The 20,000-nt window shown below is 42.3% G+C and overlaps 1 protein-coding gene across 1 annotated transcript in view; it reads left to right on the top strand.

Annotated features, from left to right (window-relative positions):
• Positions 1 to 20,000, top strand: part of LOC311283212 (NACHT, LRR and PYD domains-containing protein 12-like) — a 66,642-nt gene that overhangs the window by 24,149 nt on the left and 22,493 nt on the right. Inside the window, exon 7 of the mRNA XM_084397512.1 lies at positions 9,212 to 9,385. Coding sequence (XP_084253638.1) covers positions 9,212 to 9,385 — 174 coding nt within the window. The remainder of the gene's footprint in view (positions 1 to 9,211; positions 9,386 to 20,000) is intronic.

The following is a 20,000-nucleotide window of genomic DNA, read 5'->3' as shown; positions in this document are numbered from 1 at the left end:
ATTCCTTCAGTATTTCTAGTTAGAAACTGCCTTTACGGTTCCCATATCATAGTAGTGTTTAATTCAGAAGGGTCGAACAGTTCTCGTTGTGTTTATCACTGGTTAGAGTGGCCGGCACGAGCAAGCTCATCATTTAATCCCTGTTTGTCCCACATGAGTATGCAGGGGTGGATCTAGAAAAATATTTATGGGGTGGCGAGAGGGGGGCAGGAATTTCTGAGGGGTGGCAACATATGGCAGAAGTATTTATACTGAATTTAATCATAGGTAAATTGGCCATAACTTTTAATTCGTTGCTGCCAGTAGGGATGGGTATATCCAGGGGTGCAACTACCCAGTGTCAGAGGGGTATGCAGCAACAATTTTGGCATTAAAAACAATAACTGTCCCATGTAATGAGTGAGGAACAAGTGATAATCAACAGATGAATTAAGTACAAAATTGTAATTTATTAATAAAATTGAACTATACTTCACAGTGATGAATCCACTGCTGAGTGCACCTCTGTCCCTCTACGGGGGTTCGGGGGCATGCCCCCCCGTAAGAAAATTTTGTGTTTTTTAATGTTGAATTCATCAATCTGGTGCACTTTGAGAGTTCAAAATTAAAAGCTCCAACCCATATTCAGTGTGCAAATTAAACAAAGAAAAATTCAAACCTTTTTTAGTAACAGTGTCTGTCTAGTGTCTACATTACACTACTACATAATAATAGTTAGGCCTATAATATTAATCCCATGATAGTAATAGCCATATATTGTAATACAAATGCACTGAAAAATAAAGGAAACTTTCATAATTAGTTTTGTACTAATTTCTATACTTCACATTAATGATGTGATTTGGCCAGCCCAGTTAGCCTGGGAAAACAACTTCCGGCAAATTTAGAATGGTCTGGTTTTAACCAGGCTACAGCCCAGTGTCAATCAAGAAAAGAACCAATGGGCCGCTGATCTACGTGTTTAATGAAAAATGTCACAAAAAACTAACGCTGACTTTTTTTTTTTTTGACCAATGCATTACGGCACTAACCCAGCGCCGCCAGTTAAGCAAAACAAAACAAAACGAATGGGCTGCCGATGTACAAGTTTTATGGGCCGTTAAGACAAAGACAAAAAAAAAAAATAGCCTATTAGATGTATCGGCCCAAAAAGCACCGTGTATCTCCTAGCCTACATGCGTGGACGTCACACTTTAAATCCTACCTGTTGCCTTTGACCATCCACTTATTTAGCTGCTGGCACATCAATTGACATGCCATCTCCTTTTCCCTATATCTTTTCGCGATATTACACCCCCCCCCCCCCCCCCCTCTCTATGTCAAAATCATAGACTGTAAAAAAATAGGTCAAAATTCTATGATGGAATCTTATGAATATCCTACTCTAGCCTGTTAGTCCTCTAAAAAGTTATATAACATTGAGGAAATGCAGAAATTATTTAGAAACGCACAACAGCAGCTACGTATAGATTTAAAAAAAAAAAAAAAAACGGTATTAGAATCGGTAATTAACGGTATTACTAATTAACGGTATTAATTAGTAATGGTATAACTACTCTTACCAATACTCCTTATCGATCCGGTACTTAAACAGTATTCTTATCGGTTCTTTTTGTTATATTAAAAAAAAGGGGAAAGAATTATTTAGAACACAATTAATATTGCTTTATATTTTGAAATGTAAAATAAATATCTATAGCAAAAGAAAAAATAAATATCTTTAGCAAAATAAAAAGCAATGCTTTAACAAAACAAATAAAACATGCATGTTATGCAGAAGGGTGCAGGCTTTTGTGTTTTATATTCAGAAGACATAGGACACCAAAAACAAAGTACAAACACATGGTCAAACAAAAACAAATATACAAATTATATACCCAGTGCTTTAATTTCAGTAATGTCTACTGACATTACTGTTCAGGAGTAATATGGGCTAAAAAGACACCTAATACAGTCAGATGTAAAATAACACTGCATAGATTATCATAGATAGATTAAAGCTTATAAAAGCCAAAATTATTCATTCAAGAGCTGCGACTGATTTTCTCTTTGCCTTTTGTTGTTTGATTCACATTAATGAAGCAATCGTCAGCAGGTTTATTAGACTGCTGCCCCTTTAAGACCAAATGCAGTTCTAATCATTATTACGCATCATATTTTCTCCCAACTATTTACGCCCATTTAAGACATAAACTGTATTTAAGTGAATAAACTGTTTTAGTGAATCTCCAAGACAGCCATTTTGACATATTTGATCGTTTAGATGTGCACACGAAGCCCAAAATATACGTTGCTTGTCTCGTTGCGGTGTGTTTCGGAGCGCGCGCCGCATTTGGAACAGCGTCTATTGCGTCAATTTTGGTACTTTTAATAGCCTTTTATTATCAGTTTAGCAACAGTATAGACTACATTTTACAACAATCACCGATCGTGCAGATTCTGACGTTATGTTTGGGTTTTAGGGAGAAATGACCGCAGCGCACCGCTCTGTGAAGGGAAGGAAGTTGCGCTGTAGAGAATGCGGCTTTTGTTTTTAATGGTAGCCTATACCTCAAATATATTCTTTTTTATAATCATTGGAAGCCAAAATCTAAATCTAAAATAAAATTTGTTTAATATCAAAGAATGTGTAACCGTTTGAATGTTTAGTTCTGTCCTCAATAACAAATATAAAATCAGAAAGATTTATCACATGCACACACTTTATGTTTAGACTACTTAATCCTATTGTATATGTTATTTCCCCAGTTGTAACCTGGTTTCATTGCTGTGATATCTGAGAGGAATTGGATTTAATAGGACTGCTTAGCTAATCAAATGATCGATCCTAACTGGCACTGTAGGCTATTGTGTGTTGTAACGTAACGTCGGCGTAACGGCGACCATCAGTAAACGTTATGGATACAAACAATATTTTATATTTTTTATTAAGCTGTTCTTGTCTTTACTAAAATCAAAATTAGGCTAATCAAAGGGAAGAGTGCTCTTACAAATCACGAGGGAGCGATTTGGCCGCTGATTTTGGCTAACGTAATAGACTCGCTGTTTTTGCTGATGCTGAATCATCTTTTGTCATGATAGAACAGACAGGAAACAGTTTGCAGGTGCTCAAAAACGTTTAATATCTCAAATGGTCAGGAAACAGTTCAGGAACAAAGAAGGGCGACGACTCAGGCTCGTGCAGGGACTTAAGATGGTCTGTGGTGCTCTGGTGCTGTGATGTGCAGAATCCCGATCCCGGTGAAGTGCGGTGTATCCAAGGACAAGGAACAGGACGGCAAGAAGACAAGGCAGGCGAGACACAGACACGGCAACTTCACAGGACGGCGACTTCACAGGAACACGGAACAGCAACACAGGACCTCAACAAACAATCCGACACTGGAACAGATAATGGTGTGAGTATATGTAGGCAATGGGAATGAACAGCAGCTGTGAACAGTGATTGAGATGATGATGATCAGCTGGAGCGCTGACAGACACGTGAGCGGGACAACGCCCACTCACACACATAACAACAATGACACGAGACAAGAAGGAAACAATGCATTCAACAACCGTGACAGTACCCCCTCCTCTAGGAACGCCTCACGGCGTTCCCAGACTCCCTTACCTGTCGATTGTAATCATCGATAAGAGAGTGATCCAGGATGTCACGAGCCGGAACCCAACTTCTCTCCTCCGGACCGTAACCTTCCCAGTCCACCAGGTACTGGAATCCGCGTCCCCTCCGCCTAGAGTCCATAATGCGACGGACCGAATAGGATGGTTCCCCATCTACGAGTCGCGGCGGTGGGGGAACCGGGACAGGCGGATTAATGCGGGAAAAAAAAACGGGTTTAATTTTGGACACGTGGAATACCGGATGAATTCTCCTGTACACTGGAGGGAGGTTGAGGCGGACTGCCACCGGACTAACAATTTTGGTGACAGAAAACGGGCCAATGAATTTAGGAGCCAGTTTATTGGATACGGAGCGGAGCGGAATGTTCTTAGTAGAAAGCCACACTTTGGAACCGACGACATATACAGGAGGCCTAGACCGGTGGCGATCGGCTTTGGCCTTGGTGCGCGCCCGCACACGGAGGAGAGTCTCACGGGCTCTTGTCCATGTGCGGTGACACCTCTGGACGAAGGCGTGAGCGGAGGGGACCGCGACTTCGGATTCCAGACTAGAAAAGACCGGTGGCTGGTATCCTATACTACACTCAAAAGGAGATAGGCCCGTAGCTGACACTGGCAACGAATTGTGGGCGTACTCCACCATAGGCAGTTGCTGACTCCAGGAGGAAGGATTCCTGGCAGCCGTACATCGCAAGGTTCTCTCCAGGTCTTGGTTGGCTCTCTCAGTTTGACCATTGCTCTGAGGGTGAAACCCGGAAGACAGACTGACCGTCGCCCCCAGTAACTTACAAAACTCTCGCCAAAATTTGGACACAAATTGGGGACCCCTGTCAGAAACCACGTCTGTCGGGAGGCCATGTAACCGAAAGACGTGATTAACGACTGCAACCGCTGTCTCCTTGGCTGAGGGTAATTTGGGCAAGGGAACAAAGTGGGCTGCCTTCGAGAATCGGTCCACCACGGTTAAAACTACCGTGTTACCCTGGGAGGGTGGGAGGGCGGTAACAAAATCTAGAGCGATATGGGACCAGGGTCTCGAAGGCACCGACAGCGGTTGGAGTAACCCATCTGGGGGTCGATTGGAAGACTTACCAATAGCACAAACTGAGCAAGCCAAAACAAAATCGTGAACGTCGCGAGCCATAAGCGGCCACCAGAATCGTTGTCTGACCAAATAGAGGGTGCGAGTAACTCCTGGATGACAGGCTAGACTAGAACAATGGCCCCATCGAATAACGTCTGGACGTAGTTTCTCCGGCACAAATAAGCGGTTCGGTGGGCACCGGATCGGAGGCGTTACCCCTTCTAGAGCCTTCTTGACTCTCGATTCGACCTCCCAAGTGAGCGTAGAGATAATTAGGGTCTCAGGAAAAATACGCTCGGGAGTAGGTGCGTGTTCGGATCGATCAAAAATACGGGACAAAGAATCGGGTTTGATGTTTTTGGAACCCGGACGATACGAGAGAGTAAAATCAAATCGGCCGAAAAAAAGTGCCCACCGCGCCTGCCTGGAGTTCAACCTTTTAGCGGATCTAATGTACTCCAGATTCTTATGATCCGTCCAGACGATAAAGGGTACCCCGGACCCTTCTAACCAATGACGCCATTCTTCCAAGGCTAACTTGACCGCCAACAACTCCCTGTTGCCAATGTCGTAATTTTGTTCAGCTGGTGATAAGCGATGGGATAAAAACGCGCATGGATGCATCTTGTTGTCTGAAGGTGAGCGTTGGGAAAGAACTGCGCCTACCCCCACCTCTGACGCGTCGACCTCCACCACAAACTGACGTGAGGAATCAGGGGCGATTAAGATGGGAGCCGAAACGAAGCGGCTCTTGAGGTTGGTAAAAGCAGTCTCGGCTGCTTCCGACCACCTGAACGCAGTTCGGGGGGAGGTCAAGGCAGTCAGAGGTGCGGCTAGTTGGCTAAAGTTGCGAATAAAACGCCGGTAGAAATTGGCGAACCCCAGAAACCTCTGTAGGGCCTTACGGGAATCTGGGTTTGGCCACTCTACCACAGCCTTAACTTTGTCAGGATCCATACGCATACCCTCAGCCGACACGATGTGTCCTAAGAAAGGGACCGACTGTGCATGAAAAGCGCATTTCTCCGCCTTGACAAAAAGCCCATTCTCTAGCAACCTTTGGAGAACTCGTCGGACGTGCTGCACGTGTTCCTGGAGAGACGAGGAAAAAATCAGAATGTCATCCAGGTAAACATAAATAAACTGATCGATCATGTCTCGCAGCACGTCATTGACGAGTGCTTGGAAGACTGCGGGACTGTTGGACAAACCGAAAGGCATGACCAAGTATTCAAAGTGCCCCCTAGGGGTGTTGAAGGCAGTCTTCCACTCATCCCCCTTCCTGATACGAACCAAATGATAAGCATTACGTAAGTCCAGTTTTGTGAAGATGGATGCTCCCTGCAACCTCTCGAAGGCTGAAGACATCAACGGCAAAGGATAAGTATTCTTTACCGTGATGTTGTTCAACCCCCGGTAATCAATACAAGGTCGCAGCGATCCATCCTTCTTCCCCACAAAAAAGAACCCCGCCCCCGCTGGAGATGAGGAAGGTTGGATGAACCCGGATGCTAGAGAATCAGAAATATATTTCTCCATAGCCTCCCTCTCCGGAACCGAGAGTGAATAAATCTTGCCTTTAGGCGGAGACTTACCTGACAGTAAATCTATAGCACAGTCGTAGGGACGGTGCGGAGGAAGAGAAGCAGCCCTTGACTTACTGAACACTTCCCTCAGGTCACGGTACTCCGCGGGCACGTTTGATAAATCCACTGCTTCCTCCTGCAAAACAGGAACAGAGACAACAGAACAGGCAGACACAAGACAAGAACTATGACATTCAGTGCTCCAGGCTGATATGGTTCTTTGTTTCCAGTCAATGCGGGGGTTGTGTTTCTTGAGCCAGGGGTGACCCAATACAATGGGGGTGTGATGGGAGTCCGTGATGTAGAATGATATTGTCTCTGCGTGATTTCCTGAGATGATGAGTGTAATGTTCTCGGTGGCCTGGGAGATGGTGGGTAGTGACTGTCCATTGAGTGCATGTACGGTGATGCTCTGGGGAAGTGTTCTGAGTGGGATCTGAAGCTGAAGTGCAAAGGTGCGATCCATAAAATTACCTTCTGCCCCGGAGTCCACCAGTGCGGTGCAGTGATGATCGTGGACAGACCATCTAAGTCTCCCCGGGAGGATGGTGGATGTAGATGAGGACCTTTCGGCGGAGATCCCACCCGATAGTAGCCTCATACTTACTATCGGGCTTGACCTTTTACCGGGCAGTTGTTGGCAAAGTGTCCTGCTCCCCCGCAGTACAGGCAAAGGCCAAGGGATCTCCGCCTCTCCCTCTCCTCCCGGGAAAGCCGAGCTCGACCCACCTGCATGGGCTCGGGATCGGAGGGACCGACCGCGTCCATGCCGCTGGATCGCTGATGTTCCCCCCCCCCACGAGGCAGGCTGGGTGGAGCGCGTGGTCCGACCCGGGCTAGTCGAGCGTCCACCCTCAGAGCCAGATCGATAAGTCCATTCAGTGAGGGGGGTAGATCCAGGGCGTAGATCTCCCTCTGGACGCGGTCAGCCAACCCATGCAGGAACCTATCCCACTGCGCTTCCTCGTTCCAGCGACACTCGGCCGCCAGGGTCTTAAACTCGATGGCATAATCAGATACCGAACGCTCTTGCTGGCGTAGCTCTGATAAGACCCTGGCAGCCTCTCTTCCCGCGACCGCGCGGTCAAAAACTCTCCTCATCTCCGAGGAGAGCTCCTGGAACGAGGAACAGCATGGTTCTCGATTCTCCCACACCGCCGTCCCCCATAGTGCCGCTCTCCCAGTCAATAATGTGAGAACGAAGGCCACCTTCGTCTCTTCCCTCTCAAATGTCCGTGGCTGGAGAGCAAAGTGCATGCTGCATCGAGTCAAAAACGGCCGGCAAAAGTTAGGCTCACCAGAATAGGGCTCAGGCGTAGGAAGGCGTGGCTCCGACTGGGAGGCGGTCATCGGTGGTGTGGGAGGGACGGGCGGTGCGGCTGGCGCAGCGGGAGGTTGCAGCTGTTGAAAACGCTGGGTCAGCTCGGACACCTGCGTGACGAGAGCCTGAATCGCGCGCGCCGCCTCCCCTTGCTGACGGTCTTGGGCGTCCATCCTTTGAATACTTGCACGAACAAAGTCATCCATTGTAGCTGCGGCGCCACCTGCTGCTTCCATCAACTGGTCGGATTGTTCTGTCATGATAGAACAGACAGGAAACAGTTTGCAGGTGCTCAAAAACGTTTAATATCTCAAATGGTCAGGAAACAGTTCAGGAACAAAGAAGGGCGACGACTCAGGCTCGTGCAGGGACTTAAGATGGTCTGTGGTGCTCTGGTGCTGTGATGTGCAGAATCCCGATCCCGGTGAAGTGCGGTGTATCCAAGGACAAGGAACAGGACGGCAAGAAGACAAGGCAGGCGAGACACAGACACGGCAACTTCACAGGACGGCGACTTCACAGGAACACGGAACAGCAACACAGGACCTCAACAAACAATCCGACACTGGAACAGATAATGGTGTGAGTATATGTAGGCAATGGGAATGAACAGCAGCTGTGAACAGTGATTGAGATGATGATGATCAGCTGGAGCGCTGACAGACACGTGAGCGGGACAACGCCCACTCACACACATAACAACAATGACACGAGACAAGAAGGAAACAATGCATTCAACAACCGTGACATCTTTAGCATACAATACATTCATTACAAATGTAACTTTAAGTTAAACGTGTGTTTAAACTACACCTGGGGAAACTCACTTCACCTTCAGAGGCTCTGGGGCAGCTCAGTCTCTCCAGTTGGGTTGCAGGGCCACCGCACCGCAGCAGACTCGCTGTGTGTGTGAGCCAGAATGCCGCTCTGCACGTTTGAATCAGGGACGTAGCGAAGTATTTTCTACTCAAGTCCTGATGCGTTTAGGGGCGCCCTGGAAACTAAGGTTTTTACCGTAAATGTCGTCTTATTTTCAGCCGGCCTGGGCTGACATCAATGGGGTGGCAGCTGGGGTGGCAAGACCTTTACTAGGGGTGGCAGCTGCCACCCCGTGCCACCCCAGTAGATCCGCCCCTGGGAGTATGGTGGTGGTGAACCTCCTGATCTGCAGTATAGCTCTACCAGCGCTTGATACGGTGGGATTATTGGCCATCGGAGAAGTCCTGTTGCTTATAATAAGAGCAGATGTAAACACTGCAGTGCACTGATACTCTGAGCTTGCCCGCTGCACACTGCCGACACACTGCTTCTCTGAGCTCGCTTTCACAAACTATGAAAACAGTTTTAAAAATCAGGGTAACTATTAACAAGAGGAGATTTGTCTGTGTAAAATGTATTTGGCTTTAAAATGTTGGCAAGTTACAGTTTCAACAAATTGAAATACTCAAAGTTCAGTAGAACTTGTATGAAATGACAGAGATCTCTTACCAGTTTATATTAAATGGATGTGTAATTATTCAGCAGATTTAACAAGCTTTTGTTGTGAGTTCTGATGTCAGTCTCAGATATCTTCAGTGTTTCTGTGTGTGTTTGTAGATTATGGCGCTGTGAGGTGACAGGAGAAGGCTGTGGTTATCTGGCTTCAGCTCTGTGTTCAAACCCCTCACACCTGAGAGAGCTGGATCTGGGCGACAATCCCCTGGGAGACTCAGGACTCAAGATGCTCTCTGATCTACTGAAGGACCCAAACTGCACACTGAACACACTCAGGTATGTTGAGCAATAAGATTCATCTCATCCTGTGAATATATGTGTGTGTATTTCAGTCTTACCATAGTCAAGTGTGCAGGGGAGTGAGATGTGGAAAGGCTCAGTAGTAGAGCTGCGTGGAGGACAAGATTTACAAAAAGCTTCACACAGTACGAGAGTGCTGAGAAGAGTATGCTGTCATTACTAGGGTTGGTAACCGAGAATCTGTTCTTATCCAGAACCGTTAGTGTTTATGAGAAAATACTGGAACCATGAGAAATTCCTAAATTTCGGTTCTGAAAACGGTTCTGGTGCGATGTGTGGGCGAAGTGCTGGGAGCTTATCCTTTAACAGCGATGTCTCACTTCATGAATATTACAATAGTAATGAATGCACTGTAAAGCCCTCGTGCTGCTCATAAAACCTACGCTTTGAGTCAGATATCAGCGCAGAGAGAGAGATTATAAAGACAGTAGAGCTGCATGATTAATCTTTAAAAGATCTCTATTCAAACACTCGCGATCTTATTCCTAAATGAAGAAACTTCACACTGGAACATTCAAATCTGTGTGTGCTGTCGCTGACCCAGAGAGAGCAGCTGTCGATATGAAACAGCTTTACTTTCACAGTCTTTTCAACCACACAGGCTATTTAAAAAGTGTTATGACTATGTTTTTGTTAAATTATGTTGTAAAACATATGCGCAGAGTGTGATATCATATTGTGTGTGCACGTGCATCTATGGTGCGCGTGAAAGAATACCTCAGCAGCGCTAAAAAAAACAAACAAAAAAAAACATTTGTGCAGCCGCTCTACTCCTGACCGCAAGTCCACCGTCAGTGTTGTTGGTAGGCACTAGGCAGGTTTTTTGTGTTCATTTCTATTGCATTATGATTGAAAGCAGTATCAATAATGTCAAAAATATCATGTGCAGTCAAGTTGTGTATATGCTGTTTAAATGAGTGTTCTCACCGCGCGCGCTTGTTGTGATTTTGACGAGTTGTATTTTGACGACTTGATATTATTTCTTATTCAAAAGTTTAGAATGCCTAACATTCTAAAATCTTCCAGTTTAAAGCGACATGTAGCCTATCGTTACTTTTGCAACGACTCTATTATTTTTCCAGTCTTAGACCAGTGCTCAAGCGCTGACAAGAATCAGCATTCACGCGCTCAAAAAAATGTGTTTCACGCTGACAACAATCCGGTGGTGCCTAGAATCACGCAGCGGAGGAATGGAAAGTTGACAAGCCATTAAAACGTATTGACTTAAGAAACACTTATATTTTTTTCAAATATTTTCAATAAATCATGTTCCCATTCACTCTGGCGACGAATTTTAAAATTAATTAAAATATTCTATTTATAAGGTAAAACGTTTACATTTTTATTAACTAATTCAAATCCCTAATGCCATAATGTTTTCTTTGTTCACCAAGTAATTTACTGGTCAGGCATTATTGTTAACTCGCAAGACAGTAAGGAGAAAATGACAATTTGATGGATAATTTAAATATGTTTCTGCAATCACATTTTGGTAATGTATTCATTCCGCCGTCACATGCGCGACGAAACGCTGCTTGGGTAGTTTCAAGATATAAAAATAATTAATAATACAATAATAATTTAATTGTTCATATGTGTTTAATCTTGTTAGAAGATTTTTTTTTTTTTACTGATTATGAACACAAATTAATCACAACAAACCAAATTAATTGTAATTGTATTAATTATACCATTGATGAAAACAAGCTGATACCAAGATATTTTAGGCCTACAATTCTAACATAATTTTTCATGAAAAATCATGTATTTATTTATTTTTCGAAAGTAAGGTTAATGTAAGCAGCTTTTTGCAATACTCTCCTAAATGCATAATAAAACGTAAGTGCAAACATTACCGCTTTAATGACCATCCTTTATTTTTCAGTGCATTTGTTTTACAATATATGGCTATTACTGTCATAGTATTAATATTATAACTATTATTATGTAGTAGTGTAATGTAGACAGACACAACTAAAAGAGGTTTGAATTTTTCTTTGTTTAATTTGCACATTGAATATGGGTTGGCACTTTTAATTTTGAACTCTCAAAGTGTATGGGATTAATATCCTGCCATGATTCAAAACTGAAAATAAAGTTCTGAAAGGTTGAAACTAAGTGTTCGAAAACTCAAAATCTTACAAAAAACAGTTTTGCAAGATCGAAAAATAAGATTTGCAAGCTTGCAAATTATAAAAAAATAAAAATATCTCTGCAAACATTATGTTGTTTTTGAGTTTTGCTGGCTTGCAAAGTGGTAAAAAAAAAATCTCTGCAAACATAATTTTGTTTTTGAGTTTTCCTTCTTCAGAAGTGCAACACTCTTTTTTACGGTGTTGTGCAATCATTTTTTCAGAGTTTCGAATTTGTCACTGTTCTCCCAGTGCATAGTTTGTTTTCCAGATTTGAAACCTTGTAAATGGTGATCTGAAAACTGGTGTGACAACGCTGCCACAAATCACGTGAGTCGCAAGCTCGCAACTGTGTGGGCGTATCTCCGCAAAGTGGGTGTTGTAAACTCAGCTCTGAAAAAATAGTATGCAATAGGAGTGCAAATGTAATGTAATGTAATAAGTTTCGCCCTTTCGAACCTCAGTTTTCAGAGTTTCAAAACTTTTTTTTCACACATTCGCACACCAGTTTTCAGATCACCATTTACAAGGTTTCAACCCTGGAAAACAAACTAATACAGTGGGAGAACACTGACAAATTTGAAACTCTGAAAAATTGTTTGCGCAACATCGTAAATTTTTTTTTTGCAGTTCTGAAGAAGGAAATCTCAAAAACAACATAATGTTTGCAGATATATTTTATTTTTTTTATAATTTGCAAGCTTGCAAATCTTATTTTTCGATCTTGCAAAACTGTTTTTTGTAAGATTTTGAGTTTTCGAACACTTAGTTTCAACCTTTCAGAACTTTATTTTCAGTTTTGAATCATGGCAGGATATTAATCCCATAAAAGTGCACCAGATTGATGAATTTAACATTAAAATGCACAAAATGTATGCCCCCAAACCCCCTTAGAAGGCCCGAGGTCCACTCAACACAGATTTACCAAAATCCTGTGAGAAACACTGGTATTGCTATGCGAAAACTGCGTATCATATGCACGTAAAAACTCATTTTCACGTATAAATTGCACGATAAACACAATGCGTGCTATAGAGACGTATTTTAATGAGATCAGTTTATAACTTTTTTGGATGAATCACTGTGGAGTATAGTTCAATTGTATTAATAAAAGACAATTTTGCACTTATTTCATCTATTAACTCTCACTCGTTCCTGGTAGCTCATTAGTTTGGGGGTGGGGGGCATTCAGGGATTTGGATATTGGATAGGGGGCGCTGGCCCAAAAAAGGTTGAGAACCACTGCTTTAGCTGGTCATAAAAGCTCTTAGTTGGGGTTTTTCGTTGGTTAGCGTAGACTAGCTGGAGCCTGATTTTATGGCTCTGGATTGGTGATTTGGGTTCTGGAATGTTGAGTTCTGTGTGGAATTATGTTTGAACAAATCACCTGGAAGATTAATTTGTGTTTGATTCGCACTCAATCCTACAGCGTTTATACTCAGACTACTTTACAACGGTCGGGTTGCACCGCTGCGGAGGAACACAGTGCCTGCGTGACTCACCATAGACATACACAGAGAGAAGTAGATCCGGCTACAGTGTTCCTCCGCAAGACGCATGCAGTTCTGCTTATTAACCACTAGAGCGCCGATTCATCCAGTGATGACACAAGTGAAGTCTTTATGAATCAATCATTAAAACCGATTTAAAAAATATTCTGTTTCACCTGTCTGGATCTTACAAGTGTGTTCAAGCATATTCTACCCTTTCTGAGAGGGAACACACACACACACACACACACACACACACACACACACACACACACACACCAGTGTTCATTTTGGCAGCTATTTTTGATTTAGTCTTAGTCTTTATTTTCAGACAAAAAATGCTTATTGGTCTTAGTCACATTTTAGTCATTTTGTCTTTCATAGTTTTAGTCTAGTTTTAGTTGATGAAAAGTCATTGCATTTTTTGTCAATTTTTAGTCATTTCTTTTAGTCAAACTGCAGTTTACTACCGACATTAATTTTGGTAGCTATTTATATGTAGTCTTTAGACAAAAAAATTTAATTATAATTTTTCTCTCTAGGACAATTCAATTAAGCTTATGAGCAATTTCAATTAAAGGGATAGTTCACCCAAAAATGAAAATTCTGTCATCATTTACTCACCCTCAAGCTGTTTCAAACCAAACAGTTGCTGGACCCCATTGACTTCCATAGTAGGAAAAAAAAAATACTATGGAAGTCAATGGGGTCCAGCAACTGTTTGGTTACAGACATTTTTCAAAATATCTTCTTTTGTGTTCAGCAGAAAAAAGAAATTCATACAGGTTTGAAACAACTTTTCTCAGTCAGACTCTGCCAGGCGTTAACAGCTCGCGGTGAAAACGGCTAACGTGGTTTATCAAGTTTGTGGTATTAACTTGATAAACCACGTTATATATTACCTCCTGCATATTCTATTTGTGCGTGACACGAGCGCACACAGCGCGTGTCTTCTGCAGGTCGTGCTCACCAGGTTGTTCATCAAAGCCGAAATGTGCCAGATGTAGGCTTTTAAAGTAGTTGGAGCATTTTTAATCACTCGCGTCTCGCCTCCCTCTGCCATTGTATGCTACCGCCACAAAGCACATAAGCGACAAATGACGTCAGAAAAGCGTCAGTACATCATAATCGGTTATGGTCTATTACTGAACCGATACAGAATCGTCCTCGTCTGCATCGTGATGCATCGAAGAAACGATTAATTTCGACACCCCTATATTCATAGGCCTATACTACAGTAAAGCAGTGATTGGTTAGTGATCAGTTAAGCAATTAGTGTTTGCACATGTGAGTGTGTGTGTGACCTGGTGAATAAGTGTAGCATTTTGACTGGTTGTGTTTGGAAAAGCAAAGCAAGTCACTTCCTGTTAGATTTTTGTGTTTTAGGAAGAGAATTGTGTGTAGTGTTTTGAAAAAAGTGTTTTATGCAATTAAAAACTGAGTCAAAGGCTGAGAAATAGCTTATGGTTTTGGAGATTTGGTGTGTAGTTTTGCTCTTTGAGTGAGAGGTTTCAAAAATTGTGTAACATGAAAACATTTTGTGTGTAAGCAGTTGGAAAAAACTGTAATTAAGGCATTTAGATCAATTTCCAAAAGATAAATTTTTTTATTCCTCTTTTTACCGTAAATCCTCTAATATTGGCCTGTATTCCATTAGCGGGTCTCTAACATTGGCCGGTCTCGCTGTCGGCGGAGGTAAATAAAGGCCGGTCTCTAATAGTGGCCGGGGCTATTATTAGAACCAACGTTTTTCTGGGCAGGCCACAACATTATGCTTGTGATAGTAACATGCAAATACCACAGGGGGGCAATGTTTGCTAACGAATCCAAGCCATAGCTACGGTAGCCTGGTCATGTCAATCACTTCGCTCTTGACTCGCACGCGAGACTTCAGTCACCGGTAGGCTAACGTTGTCTACCATGGCAGCCGCGGAGCCAAAGAGGATTTTTGGCGAAAATCTATTTTTTAACCCCCTGGGGTCGACAATCGCGGTGGTGCGATAGGCTTTTTTTCTTATAAGTGCAAAAGAGATTCAAAATATTCTGTTGACTTTGATCTTAATGGACTAGTTGCACGGGTTGACGTAATTCTATTTCCGCTTTACTGAGTGTACGCTTGTAAACTTCCGGTCCCGAGATATAACAGCAGGATGGCGCTGTTTTACTCAAGATGCCTTCAAGACCTACCGAAGATTACCATCAGCGATGTACACCGGCTAGTACAAGCGGCAAGCTCAGCCCCGAGGAGCAAACGGGAAAAGGGATTCAAAATGTATATATCGAGTTACATCGACAACTACGAAGGTAAGTTATACAACAGCTAGCTAACAGACTGGCAAGCTAGCTAACGTTAGCTCAGTTAGTTAACGTTAGTGTGTAACTTTGACAACTTGACAGGCTATTTGATACAGTGTAGTGTTTTGATGATGTACGATTAATGCATAACATGAATGATGTTCAATTCCCCACAGTTTCAAACAAAGATTCGTCAGGGAGAGTGAGCGTCAGGGCTGCCTGTTACAGGTCGATGAGAAAGAGCGAGAAGCCTCACGACCTCAGAGTAGGGAGTAGAAATAAGAAATGTTTATCAGTTCAAAGCCTCAATCAGGTTAATGTTCTGTGGTTTTGATGTGGCTAATGGAGGTAACCTGTGATTTTAGGATTCAAATAAGTCTAGCTAGCTGACGTGAAAGGGCTGAGTTAAATCTTTCTTTTCGTTTTGCAACCCTGTGTTGAAAAATGATAAATTAATGAGATAAACCTACACCTAGCTTTCATGGAAACCACAGAAACTGGTTTTGACGGCTGCGGTTATTTACTGTATGTTCAATGTTCACTGTTTTAATAACACTATATGAAAGTGAGTAAATTGAGAATAGTGATAAAGGCTTATCTATTTGGATGTCCTTAGATTACAGAATTGTATATGATGCCATTGATAACCTGACATGATTGAGCCTATTCCCATACCTACTGCTTACCTGATCAGCCTGCTCTCAGTTTTCTCATTTTCTGTGTTGTTCTGAAGTAGTGTCCTAAATGTGAAATGACTGACATGCATTTGTTTCAATGTGTAGATTGTCTTTGAGGACTGCTCGCCAGTGGACATTTCATTGGCAGAGTGTTCCTGTGTAGCTGGAACAGCACTCTGCAACCACAAATGTTGCACTGCTGTTCCAGAGTGCGCACTACTCCACACTGAACCTGGCTGCCGTACCCCCTGTCCTCAGCTGCACTGAAACAGAGCAGCGCTGGCACAAGCCAAGAACCATGGTAAGTATGCACAACCACATGAAAAAATACTATAGTATTTACTATAGTAAATTGTATTATACTGTATATATTCGTTTTTACAACACTTTGTTAATGAATGCTACAACATACTGTAGTGTTAATTATAGTGAATTGATAAACTAATAAATACTGTATTATACTTTAGTTTTTACTACAGTAAACTTTAGTGTATTGTAGTATAAATATACCCTATAGCTGTAGAAAACTAAACTGTGGGTAAAGTAAATTGTTTATATTACTATATTTGTTATATTACTACAACAAATTAATTCAAGTACTTTACTATTGTAGTTTTTCATGTGTGAAAAGCTGATCTAGTATATTGCATCAACAACAATTCAAATCAATTTGGTAATTCTTTTGTGTACTTAATAGGGTGTGAAACCAGGCAGAGTGAGTGACATGGTGTTCATTTCCACTAAGCCGAAGCAGTTCACGATTGCTGACGGTGTTAGGTAATATCTATTGTCCTATGCAATTGTACAGCCTACTATACAGTATATCTTTGTGATTTGAGTGTAAAATTGTTCTTAAAGTCCTAATTGTTAAATGAAATTATTCAAAGGAGTACACGTTACAAGGCAGTGCGAGGGGAGCTGCCAGATCCAGATGTCCTCAAAGTTGACGAGGTGTACGATGACTTTTTGCCAGACATTGCTCCACTCATCACCACCATGGCGATAAATGCGGACGTCTCACTGGTTGACTCCGCTTTGGGAAAAGTCCAGGAAGGTAGTCCCATATCCTACCAGCATCCATTGCCAGTGAGCCGGGTAATAGTACGCCACCCAGATGCCCCTCCACCACCACCTCTACCTGTAGATGGCTATAGGCTGGAGCATACCAGCTGCCAGTTTGTCTGCAGTCACCAACAACACCTCCATCTACAGTCACTTGTCGTTACAGTTGACATGGCAAGGAAAATAGAGGTTGCCACCAGGGAGCAGAGCAACACTGTGGAGTGGCACCGTGTCAGGAGGCCAAGAATAACTTCTTCACGATTCAGGGAAATATGCCATGTCAGAGGTCAGAGTTCTGCTGAAAACTTGGCACAAAGAATTAAAAAGGGAGTGGCTCAAACGGCTGCAATGAAGAGGGGACTGGCACTGGAACCGGTTGCCATCCAGGAGTACTGCAGAGTAAAAAACACTAATTACTGGCCTTGTGGGTTCATCATCCACCCAGACGCCCGCTGGTTAGGGTCATCTCCTGACGGTCTGGTGTTTGACCCAACTGAGAGCCCACCCTTCGGACTGCTGGAAATTAAATGTCCCAACGCTAAGAGTTATGTGGACTGTTGCTACTTGAAAATGCAGAGTGGCACATTGAAATTGAAGCAGACTCACAGCTACTACTGGCAGGTGCAAGGCCAGCTCCTACTTACAGGGATGGAGTGGTGTGATTTTGTAGTGTTTGCAGAGGAGGATATTCTAATACAACGCATCTACAGAGACGGCGAGGTGGCTAAAACCATCAGGGAGAAGGGAGATTATTTTTATTTTTACATGGTAGTTTGAACAGGGTTCTCTACCACTTTTTTAGCATTTAGAGTTGCCTTTGATTGATATGCACTTTTTTTTTTTTTTTTTTTGAAAAACATTATTTAAGAATCACTGCTGTTATGTGTAATAAATATTACTTTAAATATGCTTCTATGTGTGGTCTCCTCTTAATGCTATAATCTTACTTTGAGCTAGGTGTGTAAAACGATACAGAACTCTAAACTTTCCTTAGTTGTAACCTGTAACTGCCCATCTCATCACCAGTTGTAGAAGAGGGGGTTTAAAGAGTTCATAAATATACGTGTATACAATTATTTTTAATTATCTTTTTAATAATGTAAAAGCTGTGTCAACAAAAGGCTGTTTAATGAATCAATTCTGGTAAGTAAATGTTTAACAAAACTATAGAACATTCATTAGAAACTTTACAAGAAACTAAAATTAGAATTACTTTAGGATTAGAAATACATACATTAGAAATACATTCATTAGAAAACGATTAATAAGCAAAAAGTGAAGTGTCATTAAAGGGATACTCCACTTTAAATACAAATTCTGTCATCATATACTCACCCTCATGTTGTTTCAAACCTGTATGAATTACTTTCTTCTGCTGAACACAAAAATAGTTTTTAGTAGGAAAAAATGTATACTATGGAAGGCAATGAGACCATAAACTGTCTGGTTACTGACATTCTTCTAAATATCTTCCTTTGTGTTCAGCAGAAGAAAGAAATTCATACAGGTTTGAAACAACATGAGGGTGAGTATATGATGACAGAATTTTCATTTTAAAGTGGAGTATCCCTTTAATACATGAGTCCAGAGTGATTCATTGAGTTGCCCATGCCTTTACCAGTGGTCCATACTGGTAGTTGACCAGGAAGCAAGCCACACTGAATAACTCCTCAATGCTTCCACACACAGAAAGGGGTATGTCTCTGTCAAAAAGTTTGTTCTCTTTAACCCTCCTGATGCACCTCTCCACATGGACTCTCAGACGTGCAATGGATTGAGTCTGCATGACATCCTCTCTACTCATTTGGGTGTTTCTTGAGAGAAAGGCAGGCCGGTAAACCTTGCACGGTGCTAGATTGCCCACAAGGAACCCTTTGTCAACCATAATTGCCATGTCTGGTGTGAGAAGGTTTGCAATGCCAGACAACTTGAAGATCTCACGGTCACTCATGGATCCTGCATACAGACCAGACACCATGGGGCGCCATGCCGATCATGGCCTTGAATGTAGCATGCGATTTGTACGTGGAAAACACCTCACTTTGCAACAGGAGAGATGATGGAGTCTGACAATATATTTCAGTGCAGTCAAGCACCACTTGTGTGTCAGGGAAAGCTGAAAACTCTGGCAGAAGATGAGCTCTGACAGTTTCACGTGGTATCCACAGACGTTGGCTTCCAAGCAGGTAGTAAAGGAAGTGCGTCCAGGTGGCAATAATCCTGCTGGCTGTGGTGCGGTGAATGTCAAACCGTTCTGCTAGATCCATGAGAGGCAGGCCCACTGACAGATGCATGAGGAACAGCAGCAGCTCATCAATGGGCTGAAGTTTCTGTGAAAATAAACAAGTGTTAATCCGAGAAACTGTGGTGGAATGTAACTCGGAACATTTATTCAAGTACAATTTCATGGTTAACTATTTTACAGTGTAGTATTATTACTTTTACTTAAATAAAGGATCTGAATACTTCCCTCCACCACTGATGTTTTTACACTCTAGTATTACTACTTTTATTAAAGTAAAAGTAAAAGATCTACATTATTACTTTTACTTAAATAAAGGATCTGAATACTTCCCTCCACCACTGATGTTTCTACACTCTAGTATTACTACTTTTATTAAAGTAAAAGTAAAAGATCTACATTATAAGTATTGTACACATGCATACCGTTGTTGATAGAGAGAACTCAGAGCTTCTGGCAGATGCAGCCTTGGCATTGGTGATCCGCACCATCTTGGTGTTTACTGCAGGCTCCACTAGTTTCCAAAAGGCCTGGAAATGTTTGTATGAGGCAAATCTAAGAATGTAATGTTGTTCATGTTAGGTTTTGTTTTATTTTTTAAATTAGATTCCTCAAAATTAAACAGAACTCATACATGGGTCAAAGACGAGACATGTAAATTTGGTGTCCAAAGGCCATTCATTTAACATAAAA

Source organism: Rutilus rutilus (genome assembly GCF_951802725.1).
Source record: "Rutilus rutilus genome assembly, chromosome: 23".
In the NCBI taxonomy this organism is placed as follows: domain Eukaryota; kingdom Metazoa; phylum Chordata; class Actinopteri; order Cypriniformes; family Leuciscidae; genus Rutilus; species Rutilus rutilus.
This window is presented reverse-complemented; position numbering and strand designations above follow the sequence as displayed.